General features: G+C 37.0%; 1 protein-coding gene across 4 annotated transcripts in view; it reads left to right on the forward strand.

Moving 5' to 3' along the window:
• LOC127794934 (uncharacterized) overlaps window positions 1–20,316 on the forward strand; it is an 81,407-nt gene that overhangs the window by 25,420 nt on the left and 35,671 nt on the right. Inside the window, exon 8 of one of the 4 annotated variants that reach the window (XM_052326260.1) lies at window positions 9,437–9,692. The exons of 2 other annotated variants lie outside the window; for them this stretch is intronic. In XM_052326260.1, coding sequence (XP_052182220.1) covers window positions 9,437–9,475 — 39 coding nt within the window. In that variant the 3' untranslated portion in view covers window positions 9,476–9,692. One more of the 4 variants, XM_052326262.1, reaches the window with a different exon arrangement.

Raw genomic sequence — 20,316 nt, forward strand, 5'->3', positions numbered from 1 at the left:
TTATATATATTTATTATCTTCTACCAAAGTTTTTGCAAATATATAATATATATTATATGTTTGCTGCAACGTTTGTAGAATATAATATATATATTTTATTATGTTATTATTAATATAATTATTATAAGAAGAAGGCAGTAAAACACTGCCTTCTTTTTGAAATTGTAATTTTAGCATCCATTTATACATTGTTCAATTTGCCTAATTATATATTTATATTTATTTTATTGTATGTAATTATTTCATGATGGGTTTGTGATTTGCTAGGTTAAAAGTTTTGAGTTGAATAATTAAATTTCAAAATTTGTTTAATAATATTATTTTAATTTAATATAGTATATTTGTATCTCTTGATAATAATAGCAAATTTTTTTTTTTTTTGTATTGTTATAAACGTTGTGAGATCAACAAAAATAATCAATCAAAGTTGAAGTACAATCATGTAATGGGTTCAAAACTTTTGTAGTATATATATATATATGTGTGTGTGTGTTATGTTTTGTATATATGTGTGTGTATGTTTTCGGATGTGTATATGTGTATATATGTGTGTCAATGTGAAGATGACTGCGTGAAAATGGTGGAGTTTTGAGTCTTAGACTTCAAATTTCAAGCAACATTATCTTTTTTTCAAATGCTAAGCATTTAAGCTCTATAACTTTTAAGGTGTTTGGCTGAGCCAAACACTTTAAAGCAAAAGCTATTGTAGCTTTTAAGCTGCTAGAGCAGCTTATAAGTTGTCAAACTGCTTAGCCAACATTATCTACTTCTTGTTGTTGTTGCTGCTGCCATAGTCTGCCGAAACGATGAAGCCTAAAGATTGAAGTTGAAAACTTGAAGGAGGCTACAAATCGCACTATGAGTTTGTGAAAATTGAGTCTGAAGCTTGAACTATGTAGCAGCGCGCTCGTGCGTAAGGGAGAGAGAGTGGCATTGAGATGTGAGAAAAAGAATTAAAGATGAAGAACATGCACTGAGCTAGTGACCCAGATTGGAGGAAGAGAGAGAGAGAGAATAGGAAAAAATGAGTTTAATGGGATTCTGAAAGTCCGAAAGAGAGAGAGAGGAGGGGAGAGGGAAGTGAAAATTGGGTTTAATATATGAGTTTAACACAGAGAGCTGATGGAGTTAATTGGTAATTACCAGATATTCGAGATCATCGTCGGAGGTGGTGGCGGTCACGACTGGTGAAGGCAGCGAGAAGGCCAGCACAACGGCACCGAAAGTTGCGGGCAGCGACGAAGGGTTAGCCTAAGGTTGAGCCACGACGGCTGGCAGCAAGCTCTACTGCCAGGTAGGTCAGCAGCAGGATCGACAACGAGCACGACCGTGGCAGGAGACCAAGCGGTGGCGGCAGCGGTATAGAAGACAATGGCGGCCGAAGGAGAAGCTAACGAGGAACCTTGCTGAGGATGGGTCTTTTTGGCAGTGGATCTGGGTGTCACCGCCACTGACGCGAGCAAACCATCTTCAACGAACAAATCTGTTGATTGTGCAAGCAGATCTAAGAATGTGCGAACAGATTTGTTGATTGTCTAAGCCAAATATATCTTCTTCTTTTTTGGGCTAAGATTTCTTCAACCTTTCCTCATCTTGTGTGCCGCCGCCACCTCCCTTTCTTTTCTATCTTTCATCGCGTCCTTTACTAGCGACCGGAAAACTTCAACCGCCTGTGACATATATACCACAAGCCTTGGCTGATTTCTCACATTCATAGGACACTCAATGTACCACAAGCTCAACTCTTAGTACTTGTGGACCGTCCATATGATATATGACACATGAGATATTGTCGCAGAGGAGAAAGATTGAACAGAAAGCGGAGGTTTTGAAGTCTTGAAAGTGTTGAAAACTTTGCCCTAGTCTTGAAAGCATTAACGTGGATAATACAACCAGAGAGATGTTTGATCTCAACACAGCTATACAAAAAATATTTTAATAGTTGCTGCTTGTTCGGATGCAGTATTGGAACGCAAACGTGGGTTGGGAAACGGCGAGAGGAACAAGGGTAAGGAAAATGTGAGGAAGAAAGAGGATTGAGTCTGCCCAATAGTGCATTTTTATTTTCTGTCGTATGTATTGGGAAGAACGATGATGAATTGATTGCACTAAAAATCATTCAAACACAAGAGTTTGCCTTGTGTTCATCTAATTTTAAATGAAGTAACAATCCCAGCAGATTTGTATGAATACTCTTCTGCCCATTTTCTCTTTCAGTAAATCTTTCCTTATTAGTTCATGTCATTGTTAGTATATATTACAGTTCTTGTTTTATTTTTATTAGAGCAATACCAGTCATTTAAGACATTCCCAGAGAAGGGAGAAGATTGTTCATTTGTTTATTTTTGGTCAGTTTATTGATACCAAAAATTAAAAAAAGGGTAATTGTTATATAAAAAATTGTATATTTTTTAATAACTTATTTAAAAATAATTTATTTCTTCTTTGGAAGCTCGTGATAATAGGTATATGGTAATCTTTTCATGTATGTTAGCTTAATTTATTCTATTTAATATCTAAATACCAAATTTGGTGAGTGATTGAACCCTATTAAATTTAACTTATTTTAAAATACTCTGTAATATTTAAAAAAAAATTAAAATCCATCAAATAATTGTTTTTTCTAAAATATATGTTTATCCAATGTTTAATTTTTAAATACATGCATCAATTTATAAAGAAATTCTTTTTATAGAACTATAAATTATTTTATAAGCTCACCCTATCCACGTGCTGGAGTACTCCCTTGTCCTCTAGTGAAAAGTCACACCAAGTATGCGTACTTCCTTAACATGTTAGATCAACCATTTAAAATTTGAAAATAAATTAATTGCTGCGCGTATCGCCCTGCAAACTTTTTAACTCACGGGTGGGGCCCTCTCTGTACCAACCCACCCTCTTTCTCTCGTACGCATAGGGCCTTCTGGTTCATCGATGTTCCTTGCTTGGAGATGAAGTCAAGAGATGCTTGTACTGTGGAGGTTGCCAGGTGTCTTAGCTGCTATGTGGTCAGCTAGATGGTGTCGGAGTGGGCCGAGCCCACTTCCGATACGGACATGCTTGGATTTGCATGGGCCGGGCGCAGCGACAGTGGCAGGCCATCTATGGCCCTTGAATGGCCCGTTAGGGAGGTCCTCTTCTGTATCTCCGAATGGGCCCAGCCCAGCTTGCTTGTTGCCCTAGCCCTCTTGGATGTGGCCGTCATCATGGTCGACGATGTCCGATAGAGGGCAGGTGTCTTCCTCTCAGCGTTACTCGTAATGCCAAACGTCCACGTCCTCCGTCGTGAACCGATCGGTCAGGACGGTTATCTCGGCGGCCAGAATGGCAGCTCCCCGATCAGCTTAGTGGTAGTGAGCTTCAGGTGCGCCTTGATCTTGTAGAAGTGGGCCGTGGTCCTGATGTTGAAATTCTCGAGCTGGTAGGTGGCGCTCCAGGGGTACTCCTCCTTCATGGAGGCGTAGGAGTTGCCGTAGTACTTGAGGTTCGCCGAGCATGTGACGGGGAAGACAAATTACGCTTGTTTGGTGTCCTCTCCGGTGACCCGGTTGTCGTGGACGACGATGCTGATAACATGTCGGACGTCTACACAGCTGCGCTTGCCACTGAGGATAAGATAAAGGCATTGGAGGTTGTCCAAAAAGGTGACGCGAAAGGTTATTGTCTTAATAGGGATGGGCTTCTACATAATTTCAAAAAATATTTCCAAAAGCCTCCGGGGCTTATGAACCCGAATTTCAAATTTTTCACACGTTCCCGTGGACATGCTTGAATGGGCAGCAGACAATGTCAAGCCCGAGCGAAGCAGACCCAGGAGCATCATTCTAGAAGGCCCTTCAAGGATTGGCAAGACTTGCTGGGCAAGGAGCCAAGGCCCGTACAATTATTACATGAGACACCTCGACATGGGCCGACACAATGATGACGCTTAGTATAACGTCATCGACGACGTGGATCCTCAATGCCTGAAACACTGGAAGGAATTTATCGGGGCAAACAAAAATTGACAGTCCAACTGCAAGTACGCAAAGCCAAAGCAAATAAAGGGTGGGATTCCTTGCATCATCCTCTGCAACGACAGGCCCAAGAACAGCTATAAAGAGTTCCTCGAGGAGGATGAGAACTCATCCCTGAAGAGGTTGACCTTGAGGAATGATGACTTCTATTTCATCTCCGACCTCATCTTCTCAGACGGAGTTCGAGAAGACACCCCTGAGCGTGAAGGTTCAACATGCTATATCCAAGAAGAACAAGAGGCGCCGCCATACCGTGCTCTTTCTCCTCCAAGACAGCCCTCAGTAGCTTTTCTTCAATGACACTTCCAATAACATGCATGGCCTCTTCCCATGTAGAGGCGATGATGCTAGGAGTGATACCTGCGAGAACTGCGTCAGCTAGCAGCAATTATACGAATATGAGCACTTAGTTTTAGCATAAAGAATTAAATTATTTTAATTTAAAAATCAACAATTTTTAATAAAAGTCGTAAAATGTCTATAAATCAAATTACACAAAATTAGTGTGATATAAAAATAATATTGAAACAAACTTAAATAAATAAATGGAGATGAAATAAAAAAAATCTGCATTTATATTTTTTCAAATTCTTATTGTCTGGAACCAAATCACTCAAGATTTTGATTAAAATAAAAAAAAATATAATCTTTCATTGATTCTATATTCCCATATATTCTGGATCTGAGCTTATAAAATAATTTATAGTTCTATAAAATGGATTTCTTTATAAATTGATGCATGTATTTAAAAATTAAACATTGGATAAAAATTTTAGAAAAAAAACAATTATTTGATGGATTTTATTTTTTTTAAAAATTTTACAGAGTATTTTAAAAATAAGTTAAATTTAATAGGGTTCAATCACTCACCAAATTTGGTATTTAGATATTAAATAGAATAAATTAGGCTAACATAACATGAAAAGATTACTACATATCTATTATCACGAGCTTCCAGAGAAGAAATAAATTATTTTTGAAAAAATAAGCATTTTCACTGTCAAATTTATAGATAAATTATTTTTAAATAAGTTATTAAAAAATATACAATTTTTTTTATAACAATTACCTTTTTTTTTAAATTTTTGGTAAAAGTAAACTGACAAAAACTAAACAAATGAACAGTCTTCTCCCTTCTCTGAGAATGTCTTAAATGATTGGTATTGCTCTAATAAAAATAAAAACAAGAACTGTAATAGATACTAACAATGACATGAACTAATAAGGAAAGATTTACCGAAATAGAAAATAGGCAGAAGAGTATTCATACAAGTCTGCTGGGATTGTTGCTTCATTTAAAATTAGATGAACACAAATCAAACTCTTGTGTTTGAATGATTTTCAGTGCAATCAATTGATCATCGTTCTTCCCAAGACATACGACGGAAAATAAAAATGCACTCCTGGGCAAACCCAATCATTTTTCTTCCTCACATTCTCCTTACCTTTGTTCCTCTTGCCGTTTCCCAACCCACGTTTGTGTTCCAATACTGCATCAGAACAGGCAGCAACTGTTAAAATATTTTTTGTGTCGCTGTGTTGAGAGCAAACATCTCTCTGGTTGTATCATCCACGTTAACGCTTTCAAGACTGGGGTAAAGACTTTAACGCTTTCAAAACTTCAGAATCTCCGCTTTCTGTTCAATCTTTCTCCTCTGCAACAATATCTCATGTGTTATATATCATATGGACGATCCACAAGCACTAAGAGTTGAGCTTGTGGTACATCGAGTTTCCTATGAATGTGAGGAATCAACCGAGGCTTGTGGTATATATGTCGCAGGCGGTTGAAGTTTTCTGGTCGCCAGTAAAAGAGGCGATGAAAGATAATAAAGAAAGGGGAAGTGGCGGCGGCACACATAAGGAGGAAAGGTTGAAGAAAACCTTAACCCACAAAAGAAGAAGATATATTTAGGCTTGGACAATCAACAAATCTGTTTGCACAATCCTCAGATCTGTTTGCCGGAAAATGGTTCGCTCGCGTCAGTGGCGGTGACGCCCAGATCCTCCGCCAAACAGACCCATCCTCAACAAGGTTACTCGTCGGCTTCTCTTTCGGCCACCATCGTCTTTTGACTCTGTCGCCTCTTGGTCTCCTGCCACGGCCGTGCTCGCTATCGATCCGCTGCTGGAACTGGCAGTAGAGTTTGCCGCTAGCCGTCGCGTGCTCAACCTGAAGCTGACCTTTCGGTGCTGTTGTGCCGGCCTTCTCGCTGCCTTCACCACTTGTGACCACCACCACTTCCGACGATAATCTCGAATATCCGGTAATTTCCAATTAACTCCATTAGCTCTCTGTTTTCATTGCATTTGCAGCAGCGTTAGCCTCTGTTTGAGGCTTGGGTTTTAGACATCTCTCATATTATAATTGTTAAAAAAAATGAGAGAAAAAAAAGAGAAAAAAATGTCAGAAAAAATCCTAAATCATCTGAAAAAATTTGTTATATAAAAATTTTAGTCATACCGAATTTTGGTATAAAAAAATCTAGATAAAATTATCTGATATTAAAAAGTTTAGTATATATCATATTATCTAAAAATTGATGTTTTTATTTACAAAATACTATAATTGAAATAAGACTACCTATATATATATTTATGTACAAAAGCAATATAGTGTTTTGTTTTTGATTTGATTCTAAAGGTGTGTTTGATTGCATTACCTAGAATTTAATTCTAGGTAATATTGTCTAGAAAATAAAAATCACCTCACCCCCTTGGAAAATTAATTCCATGGAAAGAAACTTTAAATGCTTGTACTATACTTATTTTTCTATAGAAAATTTAAAAGTGTTTGATTGCTTTCCATAAAAAATGTGTAATAATTACATATTTTCTATGGAAAATGTGTGCAATCAAACACACTCTAAGTGTTTTTTGTTTGGAAAGAAAATATGGCTTGTTTTGCTTGTCCTATACGGGGCTTGCAAGCCATAATTATGTATATAATTCGTGTAATGCATTCATCGATTTTGGAATCATGTCAGATGGTTGCACTGTCAGTTCATAGTTTTATCGTTTGGGACTCTGACAATGAAATGAGGTTTGAATCATCTGAGTGTCTCAATTGTAACTTAGAATGTAATATCTCAAAATTTGAAAATAAATAATAATTATTCAAATCGGTGTTTGATGATATTATTAAATATTTGAGAATTTAAGAGGAAGTATTTATTTATGTGGCTTTGAGGAAATAAGAAATTAAAGGTAATTAATTAAATTGTTTGGAAATTTAAGACAAATATTTATTTGTGTAGTTTTGAGGAAATAGGAAATTTAGATACTTAATTAAATTATTTGGGAACATTTATGGAAATAAAGAAAAATTAAAGTAAATTAAATTGGGTGATTTTTAGAAGTTTTGGGGTGTAAGTGAAATAAGAAGGAATTGGAGTTTGGGGGTGTGTGTGATTAATGGAAAGTGGGGGTGCTGAAACTTGATTTGCGGAAGTGGCCGCAAATCACCTTAAATATAATTGAAGGCATATATAGGTTGAAGGAGGCGTGTGGCGCGAGCGGTCGTGCGCAAAACGACCAGAGGTTGGACGCGGGGTGTGCACGCGAGGCTGGGATTTTGCTGATTTAATTTGGCCAGGGGAGGGGCCGAAACGACGTCGTTTCGGCCCATGGCGGTGGCAGCTCGCGCGGTTGCTAGTTGCACCACGTGGTCGCGTTCTGGCCACCTTTTTTGCACTATTTTTAAGCCCATTTCGGGCGTTTCTGAAGCAGAAAATAGAAGGAAAATATTGAAGAAGAAGAAGCGGCGGCGTGATGAAGAAAATGGAAGAAATTGGTGAGAAAATTCAGATTAAATCAAGTTTAATCGAAGATTTAATTTGCCAGGTATGTAGAGAAGCTAGTAATAAATATTCTGTGCGGTTGGAATTTTGTTTAGAGGCCAATTTTATTAATTTTGATAAATTATTGCGATATTGCAGTTTGTATAATTTTTACCACTTTGGATAAAATAAGCCTAAGGATATCTTCGTTAACGCAAGTTCTTTATTCCCTCTGCGACGTTTCTTTCGTTGTCAATTTATTTAACCTCCCTTTGTCTGTTTTGGTCATTTATTAATTATGGAATTTTGAGTTGTTTGATTTAAATTTAATTTATTAAGCTGGCTTTGAGGATTTTATTAGTGTGATTTAATTTAAAATAAACATGAGCTTTATTGGGATTTTATTTGCAGTGCGCCTACGTGGGATTTTAGACGGCCAAATTATTTATATTACAAGGTTAGATTTAATTAATGTGAGTCATGATTTTATTAATTGCTAGAGAAATATTTTACTTCGCAACGGGAGCACAAAAGAGGCAGAAATCAGTCGATTACAGGCAAGCTCCTAACCCTCTCCTCATGATCTTTAATTCCCATGAAAGATCTCATAATTTCCCGTATTTTATCTTCTCCCTTACTCTAATTCGGTGCCTAGCATTGTTTATTGAATTATTATTCAATTGTTTAATTTAAATGAAATCCGAGTCTTCTAGAATTTTAATTGTTGAAAGCCTACGGGGGTTTATTTCGCCCCCATTCCTTTTGGAATGATGCCAAACCCAGATTGGGGACTAGGTTCCTAGACGTACGGGTTTATTTACGATTTTTCTCGAATTTATTTATGGTTCGGTTAGAGCTATCGAGCAGTGGGGCAGGGGTCGGTTGTTGGTGATGTTGGGGTAGACTATTGTACGGCCCTGATGTGGACTGTCGGGTGGACACTCCTAGTCACTGGCCGTTGACCGGTGCTGGACACTACTGGCTAGCTCTGCCAGTATGTGATTTATTGCATGATTTGATATGTTGTATTATCGTTCATGGTTTGATATGCACATGGGTACGAGTTGCATGTTGGGATATTCATTTATTAAGTATGCTTGGACACGGACATTCTAGCTTGGTTAGGTTGCATCCAGCACAGGCATATGCATCGCGTGTGGTTTACTATGTGGGCGGAGCATGACCTGATGCCTAGATGTATGGGCGCCAGTATATCACGTTGATGCTCACTACGCTATTGCATTTTTATGTGCATTGCATGGTTACTGGTAGTTATTAGTTCTCGGACGGGAGGACCGTTCCGAGGGAGCCTATGGTTCCGGTGTCAGGAGTACCGACACGGACACATGGGTGACGGTAGCCGCCCGACCCAGACAGCGCGTGCAGGTTTGTTGGAGATTTATGTTGCCTCTCAGGGCAGCGACAGGTTGGTATGGGACTTGGGTGCCGTGTGTCTTGTGTGGGCTCCAAGGACTAGTATGTACTTTTATTATGCTATACTATTGTGTGGTAGCGTCTCATGGTTTGTGTGTGCTTGGGAGTTGGTGTCTTGGGGGAGTTTATTGGATCTATACAGCCTTCAGTTTTTTTTTCTTTATGCTTGCTGAGTCTCTCGACTCACTTTGCTTTCCATCATTCCAGGTAGTGGCAGCGTGGGCTATGGTAAGGGAGCCAACTTAGTGGCAGAGTCGGTATGGTGTATAGGTAGTCCCATCAATCCCTGTCAATCTGATAGTTGAGTAGGATTTACTTTATTATTCTTACTGTGCCAGGTTATTCCTCGAGTTTCGTATATGTCGGCACAGGAGTCTGTATCTATTTATTTATCTTGTGACCACTCTACTAGTGGGATACCCGTAGTGCATGCATATATATATGGTATCGCTTCCGTTGTTCTTATTCTTATGTATGCATGCCAGGGTGGTTTTGATCTTGTGTCTCATTCTTTTTCCTTCCGTAGGCGCTCCCGTTCAGATAATCCGGGTGTTTGGGATATCGGGTGGGGGTGCTTACATAGAAGCTATGGGAAGATTCTGTTCTTGCATAAGCTTTGATGGAAAACATTGCAATTTAATGAAATAATATTTTTTTCAAAAAAAATTATTATAACATGTGATGTGGATGGGTTTATGTAATTACCCATGATTGTTCAAATCGAAGGTTCCTTCAATGCCAGAATCATCCCTAATGAGTCCAATTGTAATACTCAATATTTTTTATAGAATTCAAAGTGTAATTTGGCATAAGTAGAAATTTTAGAGTTTAAATATAGTTTCTTAGTGTTATGAGTGACCGAATTATCTGCAGGGAATGCTCTGAAACATAAATGTTTAAAGAAAAAGATATGTCATTGATGAGTGTCTTGAGAAGTGATTTATGACATAGAAAGTGATCAAAATGGAGACGATTTTTGATATAATTATGATTCAGCCTGAAAAATCAAATGGTCGCAAAGGATTTTTGAAAAGTAACTCTGAGATGACTTTGATTTTGAGAGTACAACAACCCTGAGGTGATTTCGGGTTGAAACAAAAGGGATCAAAGATCAGATCATACATTCGGCCCTAAATGTAAATTCTTAATTTTGCCTGAGGAATGTCGAAAAGACGTTCTCTCTCTCTATATAAAATAAAATTGCCACTCCAAATTCAATATTCATCCCATGTGATTCTCATCCACGCCCACTGCTACATATATATATATATTTTATATTATATTTATATATTAAATTAATATAAAAATTATTCACTACAAATTTTATTTAGGTATTTCTTTAATTGCTACTATACCTTAACATTAAATTAATAATTATCGAGATACTTAAGATCCAAAATTAATAATTCTGCGCTTACTCGATAAGATCGATTTCATTCCCAAGCCTTTACAGGACCTTCATTTCATTCCGAAACCATCTCAGAGTTGATCGTCATGAAAAATCGGACCCCCTTAAGGTTCCGTGGACTTCTCGAAAGTGTCCTACAATCATTCAGTTTTTCGGCTTAAATCGAAGCTATACCAAAAATTATCTTGATTCCAATTTCTTTTAATACCATAAATTCTGACTTAGGACGCTTGTCAATACTGTATCATTTTCCTTAGACATCTAGGCTCCAAGGCACTCCTTGCAGTCGATTCAGTACCAAAAGCTACTAAGAAATTATATAACTCCCAATTTAATAATTTCATAAATATTTCAAAGCAAAATAACTTATTATTTTCTTCTAAATTCCCAAACATTCATTAATTACCTCAAACACCAAAATTAATAATTATTATTTGTCTTCAAAATTCTGAGATGTTATAATTAAAGTACCGAAAGGTTATCCGTCAAATATTTCAAGATGCATTAATATCAAGGAGCAAAAAATCTCATCCTTAAAAAGAGTCATAATTGCCACATTCTTATGTAACAATTACTTTCTCTTGTTATTCAAGGCCTTCTCTTTGAGAATGTTTCTGCTGAATTGATTAAATTGAACAACTTTCTTCACGAGATTCATTCCAAAGCATTGAGGGTGTAAAGGTTAAATAAATTTGAGTTACAAATTGTTGAAACTCTTTCCAAATTAGAATGAATCTTGCTTCCAAATCGAATTTACTTAACTAGATAGAAAAATTCATCCAACATTAGAAATTGAGATAATTCTTTTTAAATATTCCCAATTCTCGATTTAATAAGACGCATGGAGAAGTAGGGTATTACATCACCCATTTGTTAATAGAAATGTTCAAATCAAATTGTTCAACATTGAGTCAGGGGTATTTTAGAAATTTAAAGCCTATTCACGAAGAGTTAAAGTAGTACTGTAATAGTAGGAATTGACATAAAAAAAAACAAAGATCAAGAGTGAAAATGATTGTTAGCATAAGACAAATAATTCTTATTTCATTAAATTTTAGTTTTCAATCTCTTAAGTAAAATCAAATTTCTCATAATAGAAGTCAGATTAATTTCAAATTTATCATAAAAATTTAATAATGTTAACCATCAAGAATTTATAAATTATGATATGTTTTCATATTTTTTTATCCTTCGAGGGTGTTTTTTAATCTAAGCAAAGATTGAAATAATCTGTTATAGTCAAGTATTAAAAAAAAATAGTATTAATCCCACATAATTCTACATTTATTTCCTAGTATTAACGATATCCAGCTTCATTAACCAAAAAGTTATTAATGGCAGTTAGGTAGGGAGGGGAATGAACTATAAAGACTTTGTCGTCATTTGCCATTATTATTCATGGCCCTTTGACTTTCTGATGGCTTAAACTTTCTAAAATTGTTATAAGTCTTCTTAAGCTTCTCTTTTTAATACTCTGAAAGCATTTTATTCTACTAAAACTTATTTGTTGTTTCCATGCAATTCAAGCGTTGTAGTGTGATTAGTAGTTAATTTTGTAAAATTTTATTATAATTATAACCCTTATTTTGATTTTAAATTGGTTTAATTGAATAATTATCTATAATATATATAAACATATATAATATATATCTATAATATATAATATATAGATAAAATATACAATATTATAGCATATTACATATGTTGGGATGCAGCCATGCATACATGAAGATTGGAGACTTAATTCAATTGAGGGCCCATATTAAAGATAGCAATTGGAAGCCCAGCACATGCCAATTAACTCAAAGCCCAGCTGCTGATTGTAATTTGAAGCCAATTTGAAGCCCCAAGCCCGGCCGCATGTTTAATCGGAAGCCTGATTTAAAGCCCAAACAGCAGCCCAATTTCACGGAACAGGCGCGCGACAGCTTCCAGAAACGCGGTCCCTTGTTCGTAATTACCCAATCAATTCAAGGGCATTTCAGTGGGTGTGTGATATGTATATAATCACGCACAGCAAGCAGTAAAAAAAAAAAAAAGTGGAAATTGCAAAAAATAACAACCCCTCAAATACAAAGTTCCTTTTTAGTCACATTTCTGAAAAAAAACCTTTTTAACATTTTAAACAAACTAATAGCATCATATAGCCACTTGACCAGATTTGACCATAATTCTGTTTAAAAAATAAAAAAAAAATTAAATACCAAAATATTCTCACAATTTTAAACCCACAAAACTCGGAATATACTAGAATACCCTTACCTTACCCCACCCTCACAACTACAACCAGTTGACCTCTCTCTCACTACAGCCGCCTGACCGTCGCCTGACAGCTGCCGTTACTGTCGCCGTGATCAACCGCCATCGTTACCAACGACATCGATCTCATCATCGCTGAACAAGGTATGCTTTTTTGTGTGATTTTGGTGAAGATTTGTTGACGCTGGGGCTGGTGGACATGGTCACCAGTTCGCCTGTGTTACCGGCAACGAAGACTGGTCATCGGGCTTCGTCTCGAACAAAGCCCGACAGTAGGCTTCGTTCGCGACGAAGCCCGACGGTGGGCTTCGTCGCAAACAACCAAGCCCCACTGTCGGGCTTCGTTGGGGCATCTCGCCCGACAAGGGCGACGAAGCCCACCGTCGGGCTTCGTTGAGGTGTCACTCCCGACGTCGGGCAACACGGCCAACATCGGGCGCCACCACCGTCTTCTACGAGGAAGACGGTGGCTTCCGCCCTAAGCCCTATCGGGCCTTTTTCAATTAGGCCCGATAGGGCTCGGCTTCGAGCCCTATCGGGCCATTTTCAATTATAGTGTCCGATAGGCCGATCCCTATCAGGCCTAATCGGGCAAAATGGCCCGATAAGGCTTGGAGATATGGCTCTAATATGGCCCGATCGGGCCATATCCGAGCCAAGCCGCCCGATAGGGCCGAATATGGCCCGATAAGGCTCGGATATGGCCTGATAGGGCCGTATATGTCAAAAATTTAATATTCAGAAGAAAATTAAAAAAAATTATTAATTGGATAAAATACAGATAACTTATAATTCATACAAGTACAAATAACTTGTAAGAATTATACAAATACAGAAGAAAAATAGAAAAAAAATAATAATTTAAAATACATGTTAGAATACAAAAATAAATAAATATAAATACAAGTTTGAATACAAAAGAAAAAGTGTCATACAAATATAGGAAAATAACGGGAAAAAAAATCTAATTCCAAGTTTTAATTTCTTTGTCTTGTCATACAAATATTTGAATTTATTTTGCTAATTCCAAAAAAGGATCTCCACAAATAATTAATAAAACTAACGACATCAATGATTGGTTTACGTATGTTTTAGTTTATTATTTTTTTTTCTTATATTAGTTTTAGCTTTTTTCAAATTCTTTATTTGATTCTTTGTTAATTTATTTTAATTTTTTATGTTTTGTTTTTTTTTTCTTTTTCCTGCAGATGGCTTATCAACAGACTAGAGAATTTACTTATGTTCACACTCACCGAGTAATACCGCAGGAAACGCGACTCACTACTCATTGTGGGATCAAGCATCTCGTGGCAGTTCGTGAGGCTCTCAACCAGTATGCATTGTTGGATAGATTCGTGCAGGGCCCATTAGGTCACTTCTTGCAGATGCCTCTATCACAAATGATAACTGCACTACAACTGCTACTTCAAGTTCTGGTTAGGGAGGTAACACTTGTTGGTGCCCGCCACGATAAAATGTGGTTTAAGATTGGCGGCGCACCATATAAGTATGGGAGACAGGGGTTCATCCTTATCAGTGGACTTCGGTTTGGCCGCATTGATAAAGAAAGCATTAAAGCAGGACCGTGTGAGGCAAATAGTTTACGGGCACGCCTATTGCCACTAGAGCGATTTGTGTCTGGGCACAACATAAAACTACAACTTACAAGAAATGACTTGGGAACAGAGGATGTCCTGAAACTAATTTACATCGTTATGATCAATATACTATTGTTGGGCCATGATGAGGGCGTATATGTTGAGGATTTCATGTGGACTCTGGTCGAGGATTTACATGCATTTGAGGCGTTCCCTTGGGGGACGTACATCTATAGTCAAAGTCTACATTACATTCGTTTGGCCACAAAGAAGGAGAAGCTGACTAGTGAGGTTGGGAAGAAAATCAACCTTTATGGTTTTGTGTGGGCATTTCAGGTACAATCGCTAATAGGTCTCTTTGTATTGTATTATATTACATTATACATTGTATATAATTTGAATTTACTAACGTTTGTTTAATTTATTTTATTTTATATTTTTTTATTATAATTTTTTTTGCTCTTTTTACAGTGGTGGTTGATCGAGACATTCCCATATATTGAAAATAAATGGGCCGTCAGATTACCCGAATCAGTCACCATTCCTAGGTGCAGGAAATGGTTGTGCAATAAAAGGCCAAAAATAAAAAATTACGAGGAATGTTTGATGAATGTAAGTGTAAATGTGACCTAGAATGTGTCATTTCTTTTTATTTATGTAATATCTATCTAAAAAATACAATTTTGTAGGCACAAGGATCGTTTACGACACTAGATCCCACTGATTCTGAGCGAGAAACTGATTTTTGGAGGTCATACAACCCTCGACACTTAGTTGGAGTCGATGTCTACAAAATAGGGAGTGGGAAGGAGGAGGAGGAGGAGGAGGGAAGTAGGAAGGGCGGGGATGAGGAAGAGGAGGAGGGTAGAGGTAGGGAGAGTGGAGATAGGGAAGGCGGGCATGAGGAGGAGGAGGAGGGTAGAAGTAGGCAGGGCAGGGATGAGGATGAGGAGGAGGGTAGAGGTAGGGAGAGAGGGCATGAGGAGGAGGAAGGTGGAGGTAGGCAGGGCAGGGATGAGGAGGAGGAGGGTAGAGGTAGGGAGGGAGGGCATGAGGAGGAGGAGGGTGGAGGTAGAGAGGGTGGGCATGAGGAGGAGGGGGGTAGGATACATAGAGATGATGAGAGAGAGGAAGATGTTGTACATGAAGAGAAGAGGCCAAGATTTGGGCAGCACAATTCGCATCACGCACAGTATGAGGATGGGGTATATTTATTATAATAATGTTTTTTATTTTTTATTTTTTGTAATTGTTTGTAGTAAGTTTTTTATTTTTATTATTATTATTTTTTTTGCCTTTTGTAGTTAACCGAGAGGCTTGATCTAACGTTGGAAACGCTGCGGAGGATAGATGGGGAAATCTGCCGGTTGAGGCCATGGATGCAACAGGAAATCTATCAGTTGAGGACATGGATGCAACAAGAAATCAGTCAGATGATGACACAATTTGATAAGGAAATGGGTCAAATGAGATAACAGATTACAACACTATCCACTCATTTACGTGTCCCGTCTATTGAGGATTCCCCATCTCACAATGACGATGGCAATGAGCAGCACTTGGGTGCTGATCAGATAGATCTTGATCATCATGATTTCCAGGGCCAGACATCTACATCTGTGGTAAGTTCTTAATTCACTTTTATTTATACGTTTTACATATCGTTTTAAAAATGCATGTTGTAAAAAATAGTTATTTATATGGAATCACATATCGTACAGTTAAAAGATGAAACGGTTCGAGTCAGCAAACGTACTATGCGAGAGAAACAACCATCGCAGTTTTTAAAATCTTCTTACACTGATCCGATCCGACCGAAGAAGAGAAAGAAAGATGTCCTAGCGAATGAGGCAGACCTGGATGCAATGTCATCAGTTCCTGACCAAGTGGGGGATGAAGTTGGGGATGATGGTCTTAACCCCCCTAAAGGCTACATTGAGTTCATAACCTCTAAAGAAGATATTTGGTAAGTAACTTGTATTATTTTTCTATTTACAACAACAATACGTTATTAACTTTAGAAATTCTAATTCTTGGTTATTGTAGTCGTGACACTGGTTACGTGCTCAATCTATCCCCGGTCGACTTCCAGCGCATAAAGAAGGAAACTGAATGGTTGGGGGAGGAACACATTGATAGTTACATGTGTTGCTTAAGACGTGCACAATCTCATCCACGATACGATAGGAATTATGCTATCATGTCGACCGGGCTATTTGTGAGCTCTCCAAGCATATTAAATTACTCTTGTATTTTTTGTTTTGTTGCATTTCAATTTAGTGTGTCGACCGGGTTATTGTTCTGTTTTTTTTTTGTTTGGTTGCAGGTGTCTATAGCAGATTTTTGGAAAAAAAACATACGGGGACACTAGGACAGTTTTCGTGCCTTCTACGGGGACTGTCCCGAAAGAGTGGGCACGTTTCGTTGATGGGAGCATTGACGGAAATCTTCCTTGGTGGATGGTTGACTACGTACGTGTTAATAATGTTATCTTTGATGTATTTATTTCCGTATGACTAACACATCTTTAAAAATGCAAGTTTTGGTCCCCGTGTAGTTACATGAATTATCATTGGTTTCTGGTCAAGATTTGTTTGAAGGATAGAAAAGTTGTGATATATGACTCCAACGCCACTAACAAAGATAGTCGGACGATCCGAGTAGAATCTGTACAACCATTGGCAAGCCTCCTACCTATTATGCTGAAGAGCAGTGCATATTACTCCCAAGCAATCGAAACTGCCACTTCAGATAGTGAATGGGAGGTGGAGAGTATTGATCCTCAGATAACAAGACGGGTAAATTAATTAATTAAAATCTTATTATAGAGTCAATTGAATTTTTCAATATGATTATTTTTCAATTGATTATTATGTCTAATACAGGGATAGTTGTGGGTGCCTTATTTTAAAATACACCCATGACATCTTGACGCATAATGAGGATCAGTGGCAGATGCAACCAACTCCGGATATTCGTACCCTTCGTAGGCAGATAGGAATTTTTTTGTATAGACATAACACTGTTGTATAGATATATCAATGTATTCTTTTGTAAAGTGGTGTGATTTGAACTAGATAGAAGTAGTTAGTGTATACTTAGGATGTGGCTATTTTTCTTGATGATATGTGTTTTTGTATTGTTGGTGAGATAAGTGGTTGTGGAGGTAGTTTGTTGTTGGACAGGGAGACTTCTCTAATGTAGGTTTATTGTCAAAAAATAGGGGAGATTCTGCCGAAATTTTTTAAAAATTTGATTAACTAAATGTAAAGAACGATAAAATGTAGGGCCACGAAACCCGATAGGCTAATTTATTTAATTAACACGAAAAACCTTAGAATAGCTCATTTTAGTGGTAATTGAACCTAAAAAAAAAATTGAAAAATTAAAAAAAAAAAAGTGGGAAGAAATAGCCTATCGAGCTTTGATGATACCTTATTGGGCTTTGTAGGCGCACGAAGCCCGATAGGCTATTTCTTTTTTTTTTTTTTTTTGTAGTGGTGTTTTTTTCTAGAATAGTTTGAAAACAAGTAAATCACTTACTCATTATTCCAAATTTTAATTTATAGAATATGCTAAGATCTCTTTGGTCCAATTTAAACAACACTTGATAGATAGAAAGAGGAACACTTAATTATCCATCCATTCCACCTTAGTTCCAATGTGATGTATAGAGTTGTTTGATGTGCATTTTGTGTTTAATTAACACGAAAAACCTTAGAAGAGCTCATTTTAGTGATAATTGAACCTAAAAAATAATTGAAAAATTTTTAAAAAAAAAAGGGGGGGGGAAGAAATAGCCTATCGGGCTTTGATGATGCCCTATCGGGCTTTGTAGGCGCACGAAGCCCGATAGGCTATTTCTTTTTCTTTTTTTTTTTTGTAGTGGTGTTTTTTTCTAGAATAGTTTGAAAACAAGTAAATCACTTACTCATTATTCCAAATTTTAATTTATAGAATATGTTAAGATCTCTTTGGTCCAATTTAAACAACACTTGATAGATAGAAGGAGGAACACTTAATCATCCATCCATTCCACCTTAGTTCCAATGTGATGTATAGAGTTGTTTGATGTGCATTTTGTGTTTAATTAACACGAAAAACCTTAGAAGAGCTCATTTTAGTGGTAATTGAACCTAAAAAATAATTGAATTTTTTTTTTTAAAAAAAGGGGGGGGGGGGGGGGGAAGAAATAGCCTATTGGGCTTTGATGATGCCCTATCGGGCTTTGAAAATGCCCTATCGGGCTTTGTAGGCGCACGAAGCCCGATAGGCTATTTCTTTTTTTTTTTTTTTTTTGTAGTGGTGTTTTTTTTTAGAATAGTTTGAAAACAAGTAAATCACTTACTCATTATTCCAAATTTTAATTTATAGAATATGCTAAGATCTCTTTGGTCCAATTTAAACAACACTTGATAGATAGAAGGAGGAACATTTAATCATCCATCCATTCCACCTTAGTTCCAATGTGATGTATAGAGTTGTTTGATGTGCATTTTGTGTTTAATTAACGCGAAAAACCTTAGAAGAGCTCATTTTAGTGGTAATTGAACCTAAAAAATAATTTAAAAAAAGGGGGAAGAAATAGCCTATCGGGCTTTGATGATGCCCTATCGGGCTTTGAAAATGCCCTATCGGGCTTTGTAGGCGCACGAAGCCCGATAAGCTTTTTTTCTTTTTTTTTTCTTTTTTTTGTATTGGTGTTTTTTTCTAGAATAGTTTGAAAACAAGTAAATCACTTACTCATTATTCCAAATTTTAATTTATAGAATATGCTAAGATCTCTTTGGTCCAATTTAAACAACACTTGATAGATAGAAGGAGGAACACTTAATCAGCCATCCATTCCACCTTAGTTCCAATGTGATGTATAGAGTTGTTTGATGTGCATTTTGTGTTTAATTAACACGAAAAACCTTAGAAGAGCTCATTTTAGTGGTAATTGAACCTAAAAAATAATTGAAAAATTAAAAAAAAAAGAGGGGAAGAAATAGCCTATCGGGCTTTGATGATGCCCTATCGGGCTTTGTAGGCGCACGAAGCCCGATAAGCTTTTTTTTTTTTTCTTTTTTTTGTATTGGTGTTTTTTCCTAGTCTCCGAATAGTTTGAAAACAAGTAAATCACTGAATTTTAGAAAAATTTGGCAGAATCTCCTTTGTTTTCAGGCCATTCAACCTACATTAGAGACTCAGTCTCTCTCTCTATTAACAAACAACCACATTTCAATCATCAATTACAAGTTTAAATTAAGGAAACCGAAAGATTACAATTGCTAAAATATTTTGAATTCAAATAATAATGTAAAACACAACATTCATTTCTGGTGGAGAATGACAAAAACTAGTTTTGATTGATGATATCTTAGAAGAAGCCTTTTGATGATCCTTTTTCTCTTGTGGAAGTGATTTTTGAGCATTGCTAATATATGAAGGATATGGTCAGTAATAAATTCATTCACACTGTAAATGCAAGTAAGGAATCACATTATTCTTCAAACAATCTAACAATTAACATAAGTGACGACATTATCATTCCTGACTGAGTTCACCTCTATTGATTGTTTAGATCATTGCCAAAATTATCATCACCTTGATTGCTCAACTGTATAGGGCACCGACGACGAGTGTGTCCAGGCTCTTTGCAAATGCTGCATTTTCGACTTGCTCTTGTAGTGGCCACGACAGCATCTCTTGATTCTATAGTAGTAGCGGCTGTGCTCGACTCTCCAATGGAAGAAGACCATTCATTAGGGCAAGATAGACGGTTATGCCCTTGTGCACCGCATTTTCCACATTTTTTCCTTCGACGAGCTTCCCCACTA

Source organism: Diospyros lotus, chromosome 2 (assembly GCF_014633365.1).
Source record: "Diospyros lotus cultivar Yz01 chromosome 2, ASM1463336v1, whole genome shotgun sequence".
NCBI classification, from domain to species: domain Eukaryota; kingdom Viridiplantae; phylum Streptophyta; class Magnoliopsida; order Ericales; family Ebenaceae; genus Diospyros; species Diospyros lotus.